At 43.0% G+C, this 25,133-nt stretch overlaps 2 protein-coding genes across 3 annotated transcripts in view; both read right to left on the bottom strand.

The window, feature by feature from the left end:
• Positions 1-25,133, bottom strand: part of snx7 (sorting nexin 7) — a 62,685-nt gene that overhangs the window by 17,443 nt on the left and 20,109 nt on the right. The window contains exon 8 of one of the 2 annotated variants that reach the window (XM_050056084.1): positions 13,111-13,266. In XM_050056084.1, the coding sequence (XP_049912041.1) occupies positions 13,111-13,266 (156 nt within the window). The remainder of the gene's footprint in view (positions 1-13,110; positions 13,267-25,133) is intronic. The other variant, XM_050056086.1, reaches the window with a different exon arrangement.
• On the bottom strand, positions 4,079-10,907 carry LOC126398133 (histone H2A-beta, sperm-like). The gene is made up of 2 exons (XM_050057355.1): positions 10,893-10,907; positions 4,079-4,426 (listed from the first exon to the last, which is right to left on the bottom strand). Exons 1-2 carry the CDS (start codon positions 10,905-10,907, stop codon positions 4,079-4,081), a joined length of 363 nt encoding a protein of 120 aa, XP_049913312.1.

Raw genomic sequence — 25,133 nt, 5'->3', positions numbered from 1 at the left:
TCCAGTTGCCTACGATGTAGCACTTACGATTTTCAATGTAGACTAAATCTAAGCTAGCTGCCAAAGTTAACACTGCTGTCCCTTTAAGTCTCCACCACCCCTCCTAACACTCCTCACCCACTCTGCCTTCTTTGTGCTCCTAATGTCTCCTTCTTCCCTCTCATTGCTATTTTCCTCGATCCGTCCAGCTGCCCTCATTCATCCTCCCTCTCTATTTCCCAGTTGTCCTCTACACTCCACCTAGGTGGTATTAAACCCTCCCAGGTGCAGGTGTCTTATTAGATCCTCACAGGCCGCCGTTCTGTGCTCCACTCCAATAAATCATTCACGGGCCCCGTGGCTAAGCTAGCCCACACCTGCACCTGAATAACAATATCAGCACATAGCAGGGAGCGATCTCATCCTTTGGGATCACTCTCAGCAGAGAGTCATTGTTTGTTCACTGTGTGCTGAGGAATGTCAGGAGGATAAAATGGTTGAATGCGTTTAAATTCACCAAGACTGGTTTGCTGTGAGAGTTCAGTGGGTTCAGCTCTTTTCAAGACGTCTGCTAAATGAGAAGAAATCAATTTGGTGTGTTATCAGCTGTTTTAATAAAGCAGTCTAAAGCCCCATTTGGGCAGGAAGAACATTCTTAATTGAGGCGTGGGTGAGAGAATATTAACCATGCTCGTTGGTAACTAGACTCATACTTTTGGATGGCACCTGAAGGACATAGTCTTCATTTTCTTCAGCTCTCTACTTATTAATTGGGCTGTAAGAGGGTGGCCTATTACTGCAGGGCCCTCCTCAGACAATTGCTCCATTCCTGTAATTTCCCCAAATTTAACAGTTCCCATAATGCTTTGAGAGCCATAAACAAGAAGCATAATGTTGCCACAGTGAGTTAGCTGTAGGCTACAACCTGAGCCTCATGTTTTGGCCCATATTTGTTGTCATTTTGGTAAACTGGTGCAATTAAACAGCATTCCCATGCATGTACAGACTGCTTTCACTGAATTACTCAGAAGCATGATGATTGGCCCCGACAGGTTCTTGAGTTTCGAGCTGCATCTTTTTTTTTTATGATTTCTAATCAGATTCACAGACGCTTATTTGCCACACACATTGAAGGTAACCTGAGAAATTGTCGCATTGAATATAAACACTTGTATATGTGTGTCTGCGGTGGATACTGCTGGATAACAAGGTGTCGGAGTTGCCGCTACGAGCCATCCGGTCCTCAATATGTCATCACACCATGACCTCCAACATGCAATGTGCAGCCGAGTGTGAAGCGGTCAGGATAAAGACAGCATCTCCAAATCTGAAGCCATGGTACTTTGACGGAAAATAGTGGGTTACAGGTTACGGCCCCAGCTGAAGTATCTCAAGGTCTTGGTCACAAGTTAGGGTTAAAATGGAGCGTGAGATGGACTACCATTGTGGTGCAGCATCTGCAGTAATGCGGCTGCTGTACCAGACAGGATCAGGTAACAGCATCCTGACTATATCTCATCTGGTCTGGGAACACCTCAGGATCCCCCAGAAGAAGCTGGAAAGCATAACGGGGGAGAGGGATGTCCGGAGTACTTTGCTCAACCTGCTGCCCCCACGACCTTGTCCCAGGTAAGCGGATGAAGATGGATGGATGAATTCTCCCATAGGATATATATCACTGGAGCTAGATTGCAAATGAATAAGCAGGACCGTTTATGGCGATATTGAATTCACAGGATTTTTGCAGCACAGTAACTCAGTGGTCGGCACAGTTGCATGTCAGACATATTCATACTGTGCAGATGACATGTACTGTGTGTGCAGTCATATACACAGACCCTCGAGCATGGGCAGATGACACAATTAAAAGGTATGTGCACCCTTCTTTCTATGTGGAAATGGAAAGCTTTAGTCCTGTAATGGACTGGTGACCTTAACCCCCTGACCCAAACAGACAGACTCCTGCCCCCTGTGACCCTGCATCAACACCATGAATGGACTTTTGATTTGTCAGGTATCCAATTAAGTGGATTAGCGACTGGCTAATATTTTATTTAAACATTTTCTCAATTGAATTTCCAGAAAATGTACCAACTTTTAATATACTGTGCACAAAATTTAGGATTTAAAACGACATATTTCGTGACAGAATGTTATATCCACACTGACAACCTCTAATGTGGCTTTTAAAGATTCTGTGTTTTTCACAGTGCTGTAGTCAAGATCAGCTAAACAGAGATTTAGTCATGACCTAGACTTAGGGCAAAACCGAGTCAAGACAGAGTCCAGGTTCCTAAGAAATGTATAGTGGAAATGTATACCCATCAGGTTATTAAAAGTCTTTGAAACTTTTTTCTTTTACACCCTACACAACTCAAACTAAGTATAAAATTGATTTAACTCAATAAAAGGCCTTGCAGCTTTTCATATGCAAAACTTCTGAATACATTTGGAAACACCAGGTATTATCCAGATGGAATAAATCCTCAGAGGACCCACAAGTGTGCCAAAACACAGCAGGTATTTGGGGCTGTAATTAATACTGGGGGAAGGGGGCGGAAAATCCTACACACTCACGTGCTCCGGATGGGATTGAAATCACTGAACATGCTTTATTAAAAACATCCTACCAACCATACACAAATAAATCCTGTCCAAGTAGAGCTTGAAATTTGAAATCATGACAAGATGTACTCACCAAAGATTTGGAAAAACAGCATCCATTTTAGGTTGCTCACAATGGCATTATACCACAGTAATGGATTCTCTCACTGAAAATAGCTGAACTCCGCATCAAAGAAGAGTCTATTCAGTGCCTTAATCTGGTAAAACCCTGCTTTGAACAAGGTGTGAAAACATCCTCCATACGCCGATCTTATACTTCAGTAGAATGTGTTTCAACAAACGCTTGGCTGAGCAGGCATTTCCTGTTTTAGCACGGCTCTGATTTACCTACATTCACACCAAATGCATGTCCAGTAGAACCACAAGGCCTCAGGAGGTATGGCTTTCTTGCTTGGATCCAGACCTTGGAATCCACACACTCCATGAGTTGACTCGTTAAGTCTTGCATCGTGAGCAGCAGTTTCTTGGTTGAAATCTAAACTAGAATTACTGCCTGTGGTTGTATGACTCCGCCCACCAGTCCACCCTGTGGTTGTATGACTCCGCCCACCAGTCCAGTGTCTCTGACAGTCTCCATCCATGTCAGTGAAAACATGGATGCTTCACACACAGAAGATCTATACAATCAGCACAGTTTCAAGATTAGAGTCACCAATTCAGTATCTGACCAAATGTCTCCCCTTCTGTTCCTGAGATATGACGTTAAAACATGATGATGTCACAGTCAAGCTGACCTTTGACCTTTTGACCTTCATTATTTTGTCCTGTTAGACATTTGTGTCAAGTTTGGTCAGAATTATCTTACAAATTCTTGAGTTATGACCAAAAAAGTGAAGTGAACGTTTGTGCCAAATTTAAAGAAATTGAGGTGTTTTTGAGAAATCGTGTTCACAAGGATGTGATGGACGGACATAGGTATGTACGTAAGGGCAGACGCATGTACAACCTTGTTACGTAAGGTCAGAGTATTGTTCTTTATCCAGTGAGCTCTTTAGCAGAAACGTTTCCTGATGGTTTGTGTCATTGGTTTGTGCTCTGTTCTTTCAACTCAACTAGCATCATGACGGCCTTCAGGTTTCTTCTTTTGATTGCGATTACAGACTACCGGCGCCTGCTGGTGTGGAGCATGGACGTATGAAGAGAACGACAGAGAGCTGTTTACTCTCACGCAAGCGCAGAACTTTGTGGTGCGTTCATGTGCAACTTTTTAGCTGAGAAGCAGGTGACATGAGGTGACACAACAGTCTGCTTTGTCACTAGGCATGTGCCAGTATGAGATTTTGACAGTATAATAACTGTGGGCAAAAATACCACGGTAATCAGTATTAACGCGGTAATAATAATAATAATAATAATAAAACAGGCGTTGTGCTCTACACTTTAAAACGGTAGGCTAATATTCGTTTGACCGTTCATGAGCGACAGCACGTACCAGGCATCTCCTGTCAGTGCAACGCATCATCACACCAGTTGTTTAAATGTGTAATATAGACCCATTAAAAGTAATAGAGCTGTTTCTTAACTTCATGATGGTGACTCCGCCCAGCAGCTTGTTGAGCTCCTCGTCATTGCTGACAGCCAGCTGCTGGTGACGGGGGATGATACGGGTCTTCTTGTTGTCACGGGCAGCGTTTCCAGCCAACTCCAGGATCTCAGCGGTCAGATACTCCAGCACAGCCGCCAGGTAGACGGGGGCACCGGCACTGACACGCTCCGCATAGTTTCCTTTGCGCAGCAGCCTGTGAACACGGCCGACTGGGAACTGGAGCCCAGCACGGGGGGAGCGGGTCTTTGCCTTGGCTCTGGGGGTTCTTCTGATAACCTAAATGGTCCCACACCACCAACTTCGTCCTTTTCGGCGGTGGGAAAACTTCAGCTTCGCTTCCTCCAGCCATGTTTGTAGTTTGCACGTGAGTGGATTTACACTGATTACTGACGTACTGACTGAGGCTGCCCCCCAGTAATTGTGCTGACTGCAGCAGCTGCACATGCATGATTTCAGAGTGTGTGCCAGTTAAAATGTACGACTGGCACAGAGTTATTTCTGAGTTTTGAGTTCCTGAAGTTCCCATTTATGAAACGTAGCATAGGTTACACCGTTGGCCTTTACCGTCGGAACGGAAAATGGGCGGTTAGTGACACTGTGACATTCTTTTACTGTGGTAAACCGTGACGCTGGTAACCGGCACATGCCTATTTGTCGCCGCTGGTATTTTGATGTTGGNGCTTCACCTCAAGCCTTTCCCAGCTGACCCAGAGCCGGTCGCGGTGCACCATCAAGGCAGAAATACGCCCGCCAGGAGCCGTTCAGCACCGCGGACCGTCGGACTAATGGGATGTCGGACCAATGACATGGACTCGAGTTACAGAGGGTGGGGCCAAAATGTTGTCTGGAGATCCCATTTACAATGAATGGCATTCTGCTGTGCCTTAAGAGTTTGAGTCCATGCGTGTGGGAGGGGGGTTAGGACCTAACCATCTAAACAGGCTGATGTTGACATGAGCTACGCCTGAGGAGCTCATTAGCTATCTAGCCTGCAAACTAACTTTAGCCGTGCACTTTTACCCCTGGTGGGTGTTTGTTTAAAAAAAAAAAAAAGTAAAAGAAGGTGGAGTGCTCTGTGTGTCTAATATTTAATTTCACTCAGGCTTTACATAGACTTCATATAGCCTTTATAAAGGCATCGCCAAAGCAGGGAAAGTTGCTTGCCTATTACCATTAACTGCTGAGAGGTTATCACCTACACATGAATTACTGTAATGGAGTTTCTGTCTGTTCCCAGTGGCAGAGCAGTTCTCCTGGAGAGGCCACTGCTGCTTAATAAATGTCTTGTTAGCACTGTGTTCTCTACAAGTGAGTGGCTGAGCTGTGTCAAATTGATTTACTGACTTGGAAGTACAAACATCTAATAATCTGAGTCATAGAACAGTCTCTGCGTCCACCTAGCCCCAAGTTGTTTTGTTTGCATCAAAACAAACTTGTCTCTCAGAGCGGCTTCATCAGAATCCCAGCGCAGCTCTGCGGCTGTACAAAAATGGGTGATGGATTTTATCTGCCATCGATATACACTCTGTACTTTGTGTTTTTACTTTGTTGTTTTTTCTCTGTCTTTAAAGGCTGGATTGATTAACAGTCTGCGCTGGTTGGCAGAAACAAGGGGAGTGACAGACTTAGAGAGACGAGACTCTGGTTTCCAAGAAGCTGTCAGCTTATCAGGAATCATTGAGTATCGAATTTACTACTCACACACACACACACACACACACACATGGACATACACACAGAGGAACAAATGGCAAACAGGACCAGCACCAAGGCGCTCTGCCAATACAGCTGGCCACTGTGAGTTCAACCACACAACATATTTCATTAAGCATGCAACTGTGCACACAATGCAACCATAAACTGAAACAATTTCTTATCTCGTTTTGGCTATAAGGCACATTTGCTGCTTTGGTTCAGTCTCAGTGCTCTCATCAACCTCGGCCCCTGCAGCCGCGGGCAGCTCTGATAAACCCACTGAGCACTACCTGCTCAGCAGCAAACAGCACACAGACACAGTTAGAGACCAGCTGGTCAACATACTGGAGCATTTAGCAGCTAAAGAGACAGATATTTCCCTCGGGAGTTGGTGGAGACCAAAAGCAGAGCTAAACCAGAGTGAATGTTGACACAAACACGACTTAGAATCCCAGCTGGACACCAACATCACTGGACACTGACATTTGGATGAATTTAGTGACGTCGGGTGACCAAAAGTCAATGTCAGAATGACTAATACCACCATCAACTGATGTAGAATACTGATGACAGATTATGTTTATATGTTGTTAGATTGTAGTTGTGTTGTTCAGTAACAAATCAAACGTCTTCCAAACGTCTCACGCCAACGTCATCTTGATGTAGAGTAGGGCTGTCAACGAATATTCTAAATTCGAATTTGAAAAAAAATTGGACCTTCGAATGTGTAAATTGATATTCGATTGTGGAGAAAAAAAAAACACCACCGCAGCTGTCCTCTTTACGAGTGTGCGTTGGCCTGGGCCGCTGCACTGAACGCACTGCATAAACACCAGGGCCACACCGCCCGCGGAAGTGCTGCTGGTCGACAAGAGGTTCTGCTCCCAGCTGCTTGCAGCTCGCGCAGAAAATAGACCAGACGCCGAAACGGAGCTGCGCGGCGCGGCGCAGCCGGTGTGGATGACACAATCGGTTAACATGGGCGGTGTGGCCATGGGTCAGAGAGGGGGGGGGCGAGCGAGAGGTCCGTGGTTGTTTATAACGTAATGTTATAGATAATTGTTTTATGTGTTTTAATGTGTAGGTATGTAAATGTTTTAAAGACGTTTATGTTGAAATAAAAATACCTACAGGTAGTTATGTTTCCTTGTATTAGTTTGCCCTCTTGTGGACATAATGCGAAAAAAAAAAATTCGAATGGTTCGAACCTATGAGTTATTTTTAGAAGGAATATTTGAACGTCATTTTTGAGCTATTTTGACAGCCCTAATGTAGAGTAACGGTGCTTAGTGGTGAAGTGCAGAGGACAAAACCCAACGTCTGCAAAATATCCACACAACATTAGATTCTAACCTCGTCGGCCATTTAAAATACCATCAACCTGATTTTTATTCCAACCAAAATATAATGTCTGTCAGCCATAAGAGGCCAACGTCTTTCTGAAGTCACACTGACGGCTGGTGCCAGCTGGCATAACAGATAATCATGTTCTGTAACTACTGGTTGTTTAAATAGGCAACTGTTTGCTAACACCGTCTCCAAAGCAACTCTATAAAGTATCATTTGGCTTTTTTGTTTATTTGCAGAAGACATTTTGAAACGCCATGGTATGAAAATCACATGTGCGAAGCCTAATTTATGGTAGGGTGCTCAACACATTGAACAGAAATCAAAAAGTCACGATAAATTGAGTGTTTATTGTGCTACAGCTCGGTGCACACTGCTTTAACATGTGGAGAAATCCAAAGCTTCTTCTGCTCAACTTCCACACAGACTGCCGCTCCGAGCACTGTTGTGGTTGAATGCTTTGAAATAGTTGTTCAGTTTATTTTCCATTATTATTATGATGTTATTCATCAAAATGGGGAACCATTCATGCAGCATTAATACACACAGATCTGTTCTTAACTTCCGAATGCTCAAACGAAGAACCTTAGAGAATCATTAATATTTCATTTTTGAAATATTCAGAGGTAAGAGCTAAATTTATGTGTGGTATAACTCATAAATATGCAGAGAGCAGCCTCATGTGTCTGCATTGTTGTGCACGTCCGTGGCCCGATCCACAGATCACACAAAAATCAATGTTTTAAAGCTCAGTTTCTAACAAACAGTTTCACTGGCTGTGTTGAAATGATTCCACATGCAGACCCCGAGTACCCTTTGGCTGCCTCTGCACACACGTTTTCCCGCACACACAGTCAAACATGTGCACACACACCAGTACTCATTTGTTGTGTTACATTTGCTTGCCGGGGGCCACTGTGCTTGGTGATGAGTGTTTTTGTCAGAATAGCTGCAGGGAGAGGCCAGGAGAGACGGCCCGCCCCTGCAGACAGAGACACCGGAGAGAACACCCGAATATGACAAGGACACACACACACACACACACACACACACACATACACACACACACACACACACACACTGTTATTATTAAGTCTACCCAAACACCACTCTCTTCTGATGTGTTACCAGCATTACAAACTGTGAAACAAGAGGCTGACTGAATGAAAATACTGCTTTTTAAGAACACCGACAAATATTATTTTGGCCTCTCGTAGTTTTGAAGTAGATACAAAACATGCCTGTTTTACATGACATGGACAAAACTACATGGAGATTTAAACACTCCAGCCATAGAGTTCCTCCCATACACTGTATAAAAATAATGATGTCAGTCAGCCACTGGTTTGTGGACTCCCATTTTAAAGCCTTGAGTTTGGCATTTTGGCCGTCGCCATCTTGGATCTTTGAAGCCAGAAGTGACCACATCTGGACAAGGGGGTGGAGACAGCCCTAATGCTAGCTGCTAGCTAGGTTAGCACGGTGCATTTATGGTTAATTATGATAACGCTAATTTTCCTTATTTTTCACAATTAAAACTAAATGTACTTACCAGAAAAAATTTCGACTCCTTAAAGGGTCTTTTAGACCAAAACCAATTTTTGTACCAGGGTGAAAACATGTTTCTGCTGTAAAGTTGTGTATTTGAACACGGGGGTCTGTGGGGGTTGACTGGTTTCTGAAGCCAGTCTCAAGTGGCCATTTGAGTAACTGCAGTCTTTGACACTTTTGTGTTGGCTTAACTTTTTAGCCCTGGACGTATCCGCTGTTAACTGGGGTTTAGGTCAGATCACCGTGCAGGCCAGTTAACCTCCTCCACAGCAAACTGGGAAAACTGTTTCTTTATGAAGGCTCACAGTTGTCGAAATCACTGGGTCGTGGTCCAAAATTGGGTCACGTGGGTGGACCAGTTGGGAACTACTGGTCTACACCTAACCGACATCAAAGAACTAGCGGCGATGAAAGCCAACTGTTGCGTCGTCCACGTCGCCTCACGTCGCCCTGTGTCAGTTGCATTTGAACACACTACACGGACTACATCCGACGGCCAAGTAGCACGTACGTTCTGCGCCTGCGTGAGAGAGAGCGGAGTGAGAGAGTGGTACATCCTGTCAGCCGAGGGGTTTCCTATCTGTGCAGCCGAGCACCGCAGCACCTCCACGGACTATTACATCCAGACGGTCCCGGTGTTTCCTCCTCAGGCTCCACTTCACTCAGCTGCCCGATAAACCCGCTGCTTCTTCCCACTTTAACCTGAATAACAAACCAGGGCTCGGTGCTCCGGTTGGATCCAAACGGAGAGCCGGGGCTAGCTCAGAGACTAGCGGAGGCTAACTGGCTGTGCTTCCCTCCGGTCATGCTGCGGCTAACGCTCCGCTAGCCGCTCCCAGCTAGCTCCGGTTTGTTATTCAGGTTAAAGTGTGAAGAAGCAGCGGGTCTGTGGGGCAGCTGAGTGAAGTGGAGCCTGAGGAGGAAGCACCGGTTAGCCCCGGTTTCACTACAGGCAGATTCACTCGCTACAGGGGCGAGAAAATAAAACCTGAACAGCCAATCAGAGTGATCTCTCTCACTGAGAAGCTCCACTGCCGATTCAACATGCTCAATCGGCCGAAAAGATGCCGATGCCGAAGTGCCGACGGTGCGGGACACACTGCAAAAACTAGGGCGACAGACGCTCACCGACGGCCCGACTTTGGTCGACGGCCGACCGTCGGCTTGGTGTGTCAGGGCCTTAAAATGTCACTGGCTGGAACACTAACGTTTCCCCTCTTAGAATGACAGAGCTCAGACCAAACCAAGAAAAACAGACCTGACTTTTGCAATTTCAGTTTCACAAATTCAGCTTGGTAAGTCGGTTGTTCAAGTTCCAAGTGTTCATCTTAAATTTTGGTGTCTGTAGTCGTTTAAATCGATTAAATATTCCAGCAACAATGACTAAATTCACATCTCATAATTAGTGTTTGTTTTCTTGTCCTGAACGTTTTTGGGTTTTGGACTGTTGGTCGGACAAAAGAAGACATTTAAACATGTCACTTTGGGCTCTGGCAAACTGTGACACATTAACACTTCTAATTAGTGTTTTTGATAATCAGCAGACTTTTAAAGGCCTCAAACAGCTTCCACAGGAAAATCAGTGTCAGAGCTGACAACTCTTTCAAGACTCAAGTTTGAGGAAGAATAAATGCAAAGCACCACTACCCTCTGCTGGCAGAGCTCCAGCCTCCAGGACCAAAATACATCCAAGGCAAGCCGAAGCATATTTCTGTCTTCACTGCATGCTTAGACTACAGCATGACTAACAAAACCTATAAGAGAGTAAATGATTGTTACCGTAACAGCTTCATCGTATCATCCTCCTCCTGCTGTGATGCTCTCTCCTTCCAACCACCTCTATTGTTCTTTTATAACGTCTAATTCCTCGCCGGCTCTGCTGGGCTTCCTGCTCATTCATCTGGATATAGGATTGTCTCCTCTAATGTTTTTCTGTGTTTCACTCTCCTACTCGCGTCTATCAATATCTCCATTCTCTTCTCTCAGGTTAAATCCATCCGAAAACACATGAAACCAGCTAGGTTTCTGTTCCATCATTTTGTGCTGAGTACTCACAGTGCTAGATGTCAGCGTTCAGACCAAAAGACTAATAACAGAGAAATATAGTAAATTACATCCAGGCTGAGTTGAACTGCAGAGGCTTCTTTACCAGTTCAACAGCCATGCCAGTACTCTGCATTCACCTTTAGCCGGCAGTCCTTGCACACAAAAATGGGTTTAGTTAATTGAGCCATTTAACAAACAAATGACTAATTTGGTGAGTTAGTGGAAACATTTCCTTACTCGCAGCCAATGGAGCAAGTGTCTGTCCTCATATTTCTGCCAGCTGCTGAAGCACATATTCTGTCAGGAGGCTGAGGGATCTCAGTGGTCAACCAAAATGTAAAACTACTTTTTCTAACTAGCCCAAACTTTCAGTGTTGTTACCACAGGCTGTGCACAGAGCACTGCTGCTTTTCCTTCAGCACACACCAGCATAACACACTATCAAAGCCTACAGTTGTTTTTTCCTTCACTGAGCACATACAGGTTAGAAAAAGTATGCGTGGTAACATATATGCTGAATAACTGAGAAAATTTTACTGAGCTTTATCACATTTTATATTTAGGGATGGGCAATGTGGCCCTAAAATGATATCACAATATTTCAGGGTATTTTTGCTCTAACTATATTCTTGATATTATGTAATTTTACATGCTAACCTATTTTCTGTTCTTGACAGAATTTCCCTCAACTACTGGAGGATATCTGTAGAAAAACGTTAAAAATTTGCTTTGATAGAAACATTGCACTTGAACGAAACAAATGTTATTTGGTAGCTGTGGGAGGAACACACAAATACAGACTCAGGTGGATGGTTAAACACTGAGAGAGTGCATGAAGTCAGATTTCTTTTGGTGATTATAAATGAGAAAATCAGCTGGAAATCACATCAACATGTACAAATAAACATGCAAGAAGAAGCATTTCAGTTTTAAACAAAGCGAAGCAGGTTCTGGACCACAAATCACTACACATCCTCTACTGTTCACCAGTCTTACCATATTTAAATAACAGTGCAGAGGTTTGGGCCAACAATTACAAAAGTTCACTAAATTCACTGTCTATTCTCCAAAAAAGAGCAATAGGGATAATTCATAACGCTGGGATATCCAGATCACACCAACTCATTATTCTTACAGTCAAAGTTACTAAACATTTCTGATCTTGTGGATTTCCAACTGCACAAATAATTTTAAAGCAAGAAATAACCTACGACCTGGAAATATTAAAAAACTGTTCAGTGACCGAGACCGATAATTTAAGGGGGATTATTTAATTTCAAAACTCATAGTGTGACTTGATTTTTAGGCGCTAAAGAAAGGGAGTCGAGATGTACACCAACTTAAAGCCTTTATTCTTTAGCCCCAATGACAGTCATCTCAGTTTTGTCTTTGTTTAGTCGGAATATATTCTGGCACATCCACTTGTTCATTTGCTCAACGCACAGATGAAGTGAGTCAATAAGAGCATAGTCACTTGTTGACAGAGCTATGTGTAGTTGAGTATCATCTGCATAGCTGTGGTAAGCGATATTGTTCTTATGCGTAATTCGGCTGAGTAGGAGCATAAGGTTGAATAGGAGAGGGCCTTGAATTGAACCTTGAGGTACTCCACTGGTCACAATTGCACACTTAGATCTGTAGTTGCCAGTGGAGACAAAATAATTCCTATTTTGCAGACAGAACCTGAACCAATCTAAGACCATGCTAGAGCGTCTGTCTAGTAGTATAGAATAGTCAGCAATGTCAAAGGCACCACTGCCGCAGCCTTTTGTGATGGTCCGTTAAGCTATCAGAGTTAGCATGGAGCCCACATTGTAACTAACTGCACTCCCTGAAGAAACATTATCACATTTTTGGAAAAACGAAAAAGCAATTTCAAAGAAAGAGCAGCAGACAGAGGGGTCTACAGTCTTTGTTTGAAGGATATATCCAGGATGTCAAACTGACTCAGCAGCAACAACAGGTTAAAAAGACACAGATGAACAGTGTTTGGCTTGTAATTACAACGTAACTCAATAAATCCATTTAACCTAATGTCACCTAAACGTACTGTCGACTGAAATTATTCAATCAGCCCTACCTGTAGCTCGCAGTCTTCTCACACTGATACTGATGTCAATCTCTGTCCTGTTACCATTCACACAAACTGTCTCCAAATTAAGTCCATCTTAATAGCTATTGTATGCTAAATCAATAGACTGCTGGCTTTATGAACCCTTGTGTACTCTCAACTATTTATTCTAAGTTTTAGAGCAGAATTTTAATGTTCTGTGGTGATTCCATCTATAACACATTTTCTGTGGTCTGAATCTTGAGCTCACCTTCTCGTAGTACAACACGTTCTTCTCAGCAGTGGATAGAAAGGCTGATTTGAGGTCAGTTCTCATGCTGGTCTGCCAGCGGGACCAGTCTCCCTTCAAGGCGTTGTTGGCCTGCTCCACACGATCCGCCAGAGCGTCCACCTCATCCTGCAGCTGCTGGTCAAACACACAAACAAAGACTGAACACTTCCAGAGAGCAAACATCACTGTCTGACAAATACATCATCTGTTCAGTAAAATAAATGTGGCTGTCAGTTTACCAGCATTAACAGTGATAGTGTTTTTATCAGGGATGGAAAGTTATTGTTATTGAAAGTCAAATATAAGTCTAGTTTTGGTCAGAAAGTCATGACTCTGCCTCAAGTTAAAGGGGAACTAATCGATGTGATTGCAGACGCTGGGGAGTACAGCTGTGACAAAATCAGTGCACAGCCTACAGTGTCTCCACAGAGGGCTGTGTGAAGTCTTGAGCTGCAACTAATTATTTTCATCACTGATTAATCTGCTGATTATCTTCTAGATCAATCAATTAATTGTTTGGTCTATAAAATGTCAGATAATGGTGAAAAATGTCCATCACAGTTTGTCAAAGTCTGAGAAGAGGTCTTTAAATATCTTGTTTTGTCATTTATAAACAAAGATATTCAGTTTAAAATGACTTATGACAGAGCAAAGCAGGACATCTTTATATTTAAGAGCTAAAACAGCATTTTCTGACATTTTTGCATGAAATTTTACTTTAACAATTAATCAATTCTTAAAATAGCTGGCCATTATTTTTCCTTCAATTGATTAATTGTTGCAGCTCTAATGAAGTCTGATACATGTCCTCAGGCAATGTCACTTGAGTCAATGTTGATTGGATTTGAAGACTTTAAGTTGGAAAGAAATAAAAACCTGGAGGTGTTGAGTCAGAAAGAAGTGAGCTTTCCAGACCTCTGTGGCCTGCTGCTCATCTCTGCTGCAGACTAGAGGCTCAAAGCTTTGTTAGCCGCTACTAGTACAACACAGCCAACTTTCAGACAGATGGTGTGTTTCATTTGCACTGGGAAGTCGGAATTACTGAGCTCCCAGTTGAAAATTTCAAATGAAACTCCCCCTAAAGGCAAATTTCCTACTCGGAAAGTCGGAGGACTCTCACACACCCCAGTCTCAAAATACAATATCACTGCTCCATACATCAAGAGTAGTGAAAGCTGTAGTAATATTCTGTTCATTCACAGTCATAGACACAGTACTGTCTGACTTCTATCTGTGGACATGTGAAAAATACAGTGTAATGTGTTGTTAGTCTACTGATACAGAGTGCTGCAAGGATGAAGTTTGTTTGTAGGCCGATTTGGAAGTTAGCCCTGCTCTGGCTCCCTCTTCAAAAACCTTGCAGGATTTGTACATTGGATTTTAGATTCTTGCAGAAAATAAGCTCAAGACAATCTTCACATGATGACAACCGACACATAAAACCTTAAATATTCAAGAATTGGGTATTTACTGATGTATTTCATGACATAGAAAAAAAAGACAGAGCATATTTCAGGCATCCAACAAAAAATCCATAACTAAAAACAACAAACAAAACACTGACTTCGAGGCGAGAGAAACCCTAAACTGCTAACTCATTTTGGGGTTTCTGGGACTAATTCCTGGGCCACTCCAGTGCCAACAATGACGACCCTGGCTGGAGCTGGGTATTCTTGTGGCTGAGTGGTTAATGTCATGTTCAGACTACACAGTTTTTTTGTGTAACAACCGTCACTGTGTCGGACTAGATGATTATAGAATCAGAAATTCTGTCCAGGACTTGGCAAGGAGCCATGACAGACTGCCCGCCGTTCCCCGACTAATCACAGCTTGCTTTAATCACGACCTTTGTTGGGAAGGAGGTGCTACCGGCTGACTTCAGGGACAAGAATGTGAACAGATAATGGCGCCTGAAGCGGAATGTGTTAAGAAACCTTTAAAATAAAAGAAGAAACACAACAGTCATCTTCCATGAGTTCCACCTAGCAGCTCCATCATCATTCCTCTTTCATTTTGCCGTGTTAATAGCGCGCTCTGTGGTCCTGTTGGCCAACATCAGGACGCACATTGTTGAATATGTCATAAAAAAATTCTACTGCACTAGTCTCTTTGCTGGGACGTCATGAGGCATCCCAGATGCGGCATCAATTGTCATCTACCGTGACACACCACAGGTCTTTCTGGGATCGTCACAAAGCTCAAGGATCTGGGATTAAACACCACACTGTGCATGTGTATCCTTGATTTCCTGACAGGCAGACCCCAGGTAATGAGAGTGGGTGGAAACGCCTCTTCCATCTTTCATCCTTAACACTGGAGCACCCCAAGGCTGTGTTTTGAGCTACCTGCTGTACTCCCTGTACACACACAACCTTGTAGCTACTTTAAACACAACCATCAAGTTTGGCTGTGGTGGGCCTGATCTAGGGTTGCCACTAACGATTATTTTCACTGTCGACTAATCTGTCGATTATTTCTTCGATTAGTCGACTAATCATTTTATCGAAAAATGTGTTANAAGGGTTTTAGTTCACTGTCATGGGAGAGTGTGTAAAGCTGCCAACATCTGAACGTAAGAAGCTGCAGTAAGATTATTTTGGATACTTTTATAGTACTTTTCTATGAAAAATGACTCAAACCGATTAGTCGACTACTAAAATAGTCACTGATTATTTTAATAGTCGATTAGTCATCGATTAGTCGACTAATCGTGGCAGCCCTAGCCTGATCACGGATAACAATAAACAGGTCTACCTGAAAGAAGCAGAGGACCTGACCAGCTGGTGTCAGGACAGCATTGTACTCCTGACTGTCAGCAGAACTAAGGAGATAATCTTGGACTTTGGGAAGAAGCAGCCAAGAAACTACGCTCCCCTTAACATCAACGAGTCCTCAGTGGAGTAGGTGGATGGCTTCAAATACCTTGGTGTCCACATCACTGAGGGCCTGACCTGGGCGCGGAATACTGAGTCAGTGGTGAGAAAAGCAAGGCAGAGAATGTTTGACCTTAGTCGCCGATAGAAATTCTAGGTATCCCCTCAAATACTGAGGAATTTCTACTCCTGCACCACTGAGAGCGTCTTGACGGGGAACATCACTGCCTGGTGCAGAAACAGCACCGAACAGGACTGCAAGGCTCTGCAAAGTGTGGTTCATTCAGCTGAACATATGCGCTGCTCTAACCTGCATAAAGGATGTTCACACAAAGTAAAGATAAGGCAGGAGTATTACTAAGGATCCCAAATAACTGCCTTTTCTCCTGCTGAGGACATGGCCCAATATTTAATTTCAATTTTTTAATTATTTCAGCATTTATTTATTACTTATTTATTTATTTATGTTGTTAAGCTGACTTCACATTAAGCCTTTAGTTGCTGAGCCAGCCTTTTGTTCTGATAGGAGTGCTAAATTTGACAAATAAATCCAGACAAAGTGAGAGCAAATGGTAAATATTTAATGTGTTTGTGGACCAGTGCCACACACCACAGCATTTAGAGCCTGAGAGCAGTTGTTATGCCTGTTCCTAAATGGGCCTCAGAACAACACAAAGCCCACACTATGATACAAATACTGTAAAACTATGAATGAAAAGTACCAGATAATTCATGACCACACAAGTTTGGATCAAACGACTGCATGGAAAGTAAAAGCTGTCATGTTACGCCAAAAGAAGAGTCAATATTGGACTTACAGTCATTAAGCCGATACAAATATGAGTCAACATGAATGCTAACGTTGCTATTTGTCTGCTGGAGGTAGAAATATGCAACTGTTTGCTAACACATTCAAGTAAGGTGATATTATGTCAATAGCTCCTTTCACACTGCCTCTTCCAGGTGGGAATTTAACGCTGATATGCCACCACGCCATCCTGTATAAAAGGTATAATTGTGGCTTGGGGGGACAGAGTTGGTACTGGAAAATGTAACAGCTCTGTATAAGGGGATTTAAAAAGAAGGTGGTAGCAGTTGGCAGCTAACTCAAAGAAGAACAACAGCGGCTGAAAATGTCCAAAAATTAGGGAAAACAATGAGGTCCAGCAGCTCCTTACCCTCCGACCAGAAGATGAGATCAGCTGCCATCTAACAGGGACAGTAAATGATTGTTGACATGTGATGTCATTGTTATTGTTTAACTAGAATTACTGCACTGCAGTTGTACGCCTCTGAGCACCTCTTACCCCCCAATTTCCACATACTCCGTCTGCGCCGCGCAGTGTGTAGCAGATACGCTCCCAGTCTAGTGAATAGCTTCATTTCCACAGTGAGCGCCGCGCAGCATCTCTAGAGTGTCCCAGAAGTGCCACGGCGCTCCGCTTCATCGGAGATACGCGCCAGGTCTATTTTTCAGCGACTTCATCGGAGATACGCGCCAGGTCTATTTTTCAGCGACTGCGTGTCCATCGCACGTCAAGCCGCGAAGCTCAGATCGCACCAAACTGGAAACAGAACACACACAGCATCTGGTAAATTTCAAAATACAACACGATGCGCGGACTACGGATTGTAAACTCTCATTTTTTTAAAAATCACGTCACATCCTGTCGCACAAGTTGTCAGTCAGTGCGAGGGTCCGAGGAAAGGTGGACGAGGAGTAACTCACAGGTGAAGTGGAAAACCGTAGTATTTTGTATGACACCACACATCCTTTCTACAAGGATACAAACCGAAAGGAGAAGACCTGGTGTGAAACTGCAGGAGTTTTGGGAGTGAATGGTGCTTTTTATCGTGTGATGTCGCAGTTTCCACGTGTGAGCTTGCAGCGCTTCAGAAACGCATCCAGCAGGCGAGGGTACACGCCGTCAGTTGCTCCAGATCCACGGCACTGCGTAGCGCGGCGCAGACAGAGCACGTGGAAATTGGGGGTTACAGTTTCAATTCATGTCAGTGAAAACATGGATGCTTCACACACAGATCTATACAATCAGCAAAGTTTCAGGATTAGCTTCGCCAATTCAGTATCTGACCAAATGTCTCCCCTTCTGTTTGTGCCAAATTTCAAGAAAGTCCCTTGAGGCACTCTTCAAATATCGTGTTCACAAGGATGGGACGTACATGAAATGCCTCTGGCCACAGCTATCGTCGGTGCGGAAGCATAAAAAGCGCTGCTGACATGTATGGTATATGTCACACTACAGGCCAAAGCTGTTTCATGTCATGCTGTTATGCTTCTGCGATACTGGCATGCAAAATCCTATACCAGAACATTTTTGCATTTTTACACAGAACCCAATGATGGCCTCTAAACCATTAGAGCAGCATTGGATATCCATTAGAGAATTACTGGAGACACTAAACAAACAGCCACTGCATCAAACTACCTTCACTGACTAATGAGTTAGTTTCATCATAAAAAGTGAGTTAATAATACATCAGACTCATGTAGGGGGGGTTAGCTGGGTGAAGAGGTGAGGGCCTTTCTGGTGTGGTTTGGTAGTGAGCTCCACAGAGAGGAGGCAGTGACTATGGGAAACGCCCAGTTATTCTTACGTATTAGGTAATACCTGCTGTTAAGCTGCTTTCACACCACCTGCTGAAACTCGCCACCTCCAGTCAGTTTAATATCATTATGTTGAATTTCAGTTCGGACTGGAAGATACGGCTTGAAAATAAAATGGATTTATTTAATTTAATGCATTTATTTTTAGGCTGTTTCACATAATATATTTATGATGAAGTTGAAAATTGAAAATAAAGTATTGTTTCAATGAAGTTAAAGTACTGTTATAATAAGACTGAATAAGGTACTGGAAGAAACACGGACACAAGTCTCATGCTTAAAAAAAACGACGTGCAGTTTTTACATGATGTTCACAATACAGTCATTTTACACATCACACATGAAACAAGCTGCGATACATCAGGTATGTTTGACACGTCACCCACCCATAACTTCAGCATAAATACAAGAAACAGTAAAGTTAAGCTGAGACTGAATGAAGACCCTGAAATACACATCAGATCACCTGTCGACACAGAGCAGATAATCTGATGCTGCTGGATTCACTGAGCCTGAGCAGGATTAGCTGTCTGACATTTAGACTGACAACAGCATTTACTCAAGTTCAATCAACAATGCCTTCCTAACACGGGCTTATCCATAACACACACACACACACACACACACACACACACACACACACACAGTGGGGATCTCAGTGGCCTGCTTGTTACTGCAGTGATATCGATCCAGCCGTCTTGTTGGGGCTATGAATAGCGTATAACATCTGTGTGTGTGTGGGTGTATGTGGGTGGGTGTACACTTTACTTTTCTCGCCTACCAAAGTGTCCAGTTGTAACTGAGGAGAGCTGTGAGCTGTGCAGCAGTGTGTGCAGTGTAGTAACTGTACTATGCCTTCAGTAAACATTAAATCACTCTGTGAATGTGAAAGTAACGCAGTGTCGCCTCTATAAAGCAAACATGGGGGAAGGATTTCTCATGAATTCCAATAAAAGATACTGAGCTCAGCTGTATGGAGAGTTTACTGCTGGAGGAGTCTTTGTAGATTTGTTTTTATTATACCTGACCAGAAGTCTCAGCACTCAGGTTATTCCCAGGCTCTCAGGAAGCCAAGCACTAGCAGTCATTTAGGCCTGTCCAAAAGTAAACTCTTCTCGATATCCCACAGACCTTTGGGTTATTTAATAGCATGTTCTTACAGGTAGTAACTAGTGATGGCCAAATGAAGCCTCATGAAGCATTTTCTTTATTTTCTGAGCCCACTAGATGGCACTCATGGTTTAAAGAGAGAGGCTCAAAGAATGTCAATTCAGGGTGCCTTCAACCTTTTGTTGAGTAAGTGCTTCATGAGGCTTCATTTGGCCATCACTAGTAGTAACTATCAGCAACAGCCAGATCACTGGTGCACGCCAGTTACAATCAACCTGGTCTCACACCAAAGTAGTCAAAAACTGGCGCTTGGTCGGCAACTTGGTCAAACACCAACAAAATAGCTGTCCTTCCCTGTCAGCATGATACGTAGCTAGTCACGATTATTGTTTAATGACGCCCGGTGGCATCAGGGAGAGGACAGCAATGAAAGTTAAAACAGGATTTATACTTCTGCATCAAATCGATGCCATACCTACAGCATGCCGTTACCACGTCAGGTTACACCATGACCTGAAGTGCACCTCCCCAGAAATTTAACTACACGTTGTGGCGACGCAGACTTCCCGTCTATTTCTGTAAGCTGAAACCATTTCCCTCAGTGGAAAAAAAGTCTTTATTTACTTTTATTTCAAGTAAGAGGAGGAAATCTCCGCTAGTTGCTAGGCTAAAGTATACAACATAAAATGCCATATGCTTGTGCTAATGACGTTAGCATGTTGGATTTGTTTGAAAAACTTGTCTAGACAGTTGTTTTTTTCAGTGAACCTTTTGAGTTGTAATGGAGCTGAAGTTTGTTACCAGGGCTGAAAATTAACATCCGCCAAGTGGCAGATGTGGGTAGATTTTCCATTTGGCGACTAAATCTCGGAAGGCTATCCGCCACATTGACGGGTAAATGTTTGTACCAAAATAGTCATGTAATAAATTATATAATAGCTATTTGACGGTGGCTAATAGCAGACCGGCGCTCTGTTTGTTGTGTGTTGCACTTAAATTGCTCCCTGCTGCATCAAGGTACCTGTAGGCCTACTCGGAGGACACACACGCATGTAGGCATATTGCGCGCCTAGATCCATGATCTGCTGTTAGTAGCAAGCTATCACTGCAGGCGTCATGTGGCGACATTTACCAGGTGGAAGTAAACCACCGACAAAATGAAAAAACACAGACGAGGACAAAGCGGAAGCTGTTACGTTACAGAAAAAAAGAAAGTTTTGTGAGAAATGGAGGTTTGGCGATAACAGCGTTTCAAGCGGCTGGCTACACTACGATGCTGAGGGTGCAGTAATGAGCTGTAATGTATGTCGGCAATATGCTAAAGAAAAAACCGTAACAACTGGTTTGTCATCGGTAACAATACGATGAAGCTGGAGAACATACGTGACCATGAACGCAGCAAGTGTCAAAGTACAGTGTTTGAAGTACAAAGTGCAAATGGAATTTTGAGCTCAAAACTTTATAATCAACTAATTTTTCTTCAAATTTCACTCTGGCCTCTCCTTGAAGTTTGTATTTAACATAATACTTTATTATCTCAATTAAAAAGTACTGAAACAAATGTGTTTGTGACAGAAAAAGGCAATTCATTATTTTGGCTGGTAAAAAATATGCTTGGCCGGTGGATTTTTTCATCTACCAGTCCCCTTGGCTGGTGAGCCAAAACGTTAATTTTCAGCCCTGTTTGTTACGTTACCTTTGTTAAATGTTGCTGTTGTCCCTGGTTTCATATGTGCCGAGGAAATCTTCGCTAGCTGCTAGGCTAATTTATACAATGCAAAATGCCATAGGCTTGTGCTAAAAACATTAGCATGTTGTACTTGTGGGGAAAATGTGTCCAACAAGGTGTAAAAAAGTCTGTAAGATTAGGTGATATTGTTCAATTTTTAGCACATACAAATTTGTTTATCCATGAAAACCATGATGCACATCAGCACATCAGACTTTTCCATTCTTTGGTTTCACTGTTGCTGCCACTGAAGGTTCTGTGACTAAGCTGCCACTTGGGAAGGGAAGTAAGTGGATAATTTGTTGGGTAGAAGTACCCAAAATATAGATAAAATACATCAGAATATCCTCTTAAAATGTGTTTTACTGAAAAGACTGACCCCAAAAACTTAGGAAAAGAATATTATAATAATAATTTGGAAAGGTGGGCATAGACCCTCCAATATCAACATCATTTCACCCAGACCATGCAACTGTAAAATGTTGATTTGCTTTTGACCTTGAAAAAAAGAATGTTCCACTACATCCATGAAGGTAAACTTATAATATAGGATACGAGAGGGTATTCGAACCCTTAAAAAAACTATGAAACACTACTATGAGTTGGACTGATTAACACCACTACAAAAGTACACACACAGAAGTATTCTAACTCTTTAAACATACTTATCCTCATGCTGAGAGATGTTAACTAAACGAGCTCACTCCACAACAGTGCAACATGCTTTGGTGAAACCCTCCTGGTTCCTCACTGTGTGCTGCTACATTAGAGCGACACCGCCCCCTCCTGGCTGTGTCATAGAAACACATTCAGTCTGTCTCTGGAAATGTTGACTCACCCAAAAAGCTCAGTATTCTACTTCCAATAAAGGTCAGGTAAATGTTAACAGAAGGGAGAGTTTGATTCTGTGCTGTTTGTAGTTCAGAGAGATTCTCATCTCAAATTGGTCAGTACAGTTTGGACTTACAGCTCATACCTGACATTTCTGGACGACTCTTTCTGTCTCTTCCAGCCTGTACTGATCTGATAGCATAAAGCACTGACAGCAGCGTTCTAAAGACACATAGCTGCACAGTGATGATGACAAAAGACGTCACGTGTTTAGTTTCAGGCAGCTCGGTCATGGAATGTGCCTTCCAGTTATCACTGAATAGACAGACCAGCTCTGCACCGCTGCAGCCCTTCAGCCGAGCAGGCCTTTCAGACCACATCTAAAAATACAAGTCCATTCAGCTATTTGTTGGTCACGTCAGAAAACATATGATGCGGATCACATGAGAGGGAAAGAATTCAGATCTAAAGGCCTGCTAGCAGCCTCTGTGATGTTACCTACCCAACCCACCAAACCCAATGTACAGAAGCACAGTTTCAAAATAAAGAGAGCGTTTCCCCCCCCTCACTGCTAAAAGGGAAAAATGAGTCAGTCTTATGTTCACATATGAACACTGAAAGTTTTTCTTGCTGTGATCATTCCTCCTGTTTATACTGGCTGTGAAGGGATCCCTTCCTAAAGTGCTTCTCATGGAGGTGATGGGGAACAAAATCCACAGTACATCTACAAATGTGTTCAAAAGTTTACAACCTGCGCTTAACCCTGACTTCAATACAGGGTCTGAGCGACCAAGATATTTATCTTCACACTCAGTACATTTACATGCAGCTTGAGAAAATCGAATTATTGGCTTAGTCCTGCTGAAACCGGACTTTTAAATGCATGTAAACAGCTTAATCTGACTGGAGTCGGACTTGGCGTTCTGCGCATGTACCACTTTTTCTTTCGCGGGCTTGATGGCGTCTCAGCAGTGCAGTAACTCCCGGAAAAACAAACAAACACCGCGGCGACCGAGAAGAAGATGCACTTCTGGACGGACAAGGAAACTACATTCAAGCTCCGACAGCTAAAGGAGCTAAACATTTTGAAGCTTATGGACGGCAAGAAAACCCGAAACACTGATTTATTTTAAAAAGTTTCTGAAACTTCTGAAAGAACCCGAACTAGTTTAATATGCACTATATTAAAAGGACACAGCGCTGCATATCGAGGCGGAGTCAGACGTACTTGGTCAGAAATTCGATCTTCTCTTCTGCATGTAAACTCAGACAACACGAGAGGTCCGACTTGACTGATTAGCCGAGCTATGAGCTTAGCTCGACTACTGCGTGCATGTAAACGTCCTAACTGATAAACTGTATGTTTTTTTGTAAATATACACACATTCTGACTTCAGAAAGTTTGGGACAGGGGAAACAAGAGGCTGGGAAAGTTGTGAAATTCTCAATAATCACCTGGAACATTCCACAGGTGAACAGATTTAATGTATCATGAGTGGGTCTGAAAGGGGCATCCTCAAAAGGCTCTGCCCCTCACCAGCAAGGACGGCGTGAAGCTCACCACTTTGTGAAAAACTGCGTGGGTGAACAGTCCAACAGTTTAATAACCAAGTTTCCAATGCACAGCTGCAAGGAATTTGGGGATTCCACCGTCTACAATCCATAATATCATCAATAGATCCAGAGAATCTGGAGAAATCTCTACAAGTAAGGGGCAAGACTGAAAACTATCACTGAATGACCTTTGACCTCTCAGACTCTCAGGTCTGACCAGTCCATCATGGACGTCCTGTCCTCCGGGACCATCCAGACTGTTACCAGCTCAAAGCTCAAAGCCAGCATCTGTGATGGTATACAGGTGCATCATGGGTAACTTCACACCTGTGAAGGCTCCATGAATGCTAAAAGGTACACACAGGTTTTGGAGCAACATATGCTGCCATCCAGACGACGTCTCTTTCAGGGACGTCCCGTCTTATTCCAGCGAGACAATGAGACACATTGTGACGTGTCCCAACAGCGTGTCTCCATAGTGACAGAGTGCTCCAAAATCCAATCAGTTGTTGAGTCCAGAGGATGTTTGAGCCAAATTTAGGTGTTCTTGAGATCTCACCTTCACAAGAACGGGATGAACGGACAGACAACCCGCACACATAATACCTGCAGGCACGGCTATTGCTATGTGAAGGCATAAAAAATAAATAAATATATATATAATTTTTAAACATGGCTCCTCATTACTTAAAATCTTGCCCGACGCTCATCATGATTTGATTCTGTTTCTACACAATCATACACAACTAAGGGTCAGGATGCTCCATCAACATGGTTCTGATAGATTCATAAAAAAATATATATTACACAACAACTCATAACAGCTGGAGTTCATCTCCGCTCAGCTCAGTCAGCTTTTTATTTACTCCCTTCTGTTTCTTTGTTTTCACACACAAACACATAAAATGTGTGTTTATAGGTAAACATATATGATATATGTATGTCCATATATGTTTACCTATTTTGTTCTGTTGTCATTTGTGTAATCAGTTGTAAATGTATTCACTGCCTTTTAATTGTATTTGTGCTTCGGCAACACATGTTAAATGTCTTGCAAATAAATCCTGTTCAATTGAATTTTCTTATCTTACTATATAATGACCAAAACTCTGTGTGTGTGTTCCACGTTTTTCTCCTCACTGACTTGGTCAATCCATGTGAAATTTGGCACAGTGGTAGAGGGTCATGGGAGGATGCCAATGAAGCAATATTACATCAATTGGCCAAAGGGGGGCGCTATAGCAACCCATTGAAATGTCAAACTTTGAATGGGCATATC

The sequence above is a fragment of the Epinephelus moara genome, chromosome 11, assembly GCF_006386435.1.
Source record: "Epinephelus moara isolate mb chromosome 11, YSFRI_EMoa_1.0, whole genome shotgun sequence".
In the NCBI taxonomy this organism is placed as follows: Eukaryota; Metazoa; Chordata; class Actinopteri; order Perciformes; family Serranidae; genus Epinephelus; species Epinephelus moara.
This window is presented reverse-complemented; position numbering and strand designations above follow the sequence as displayed.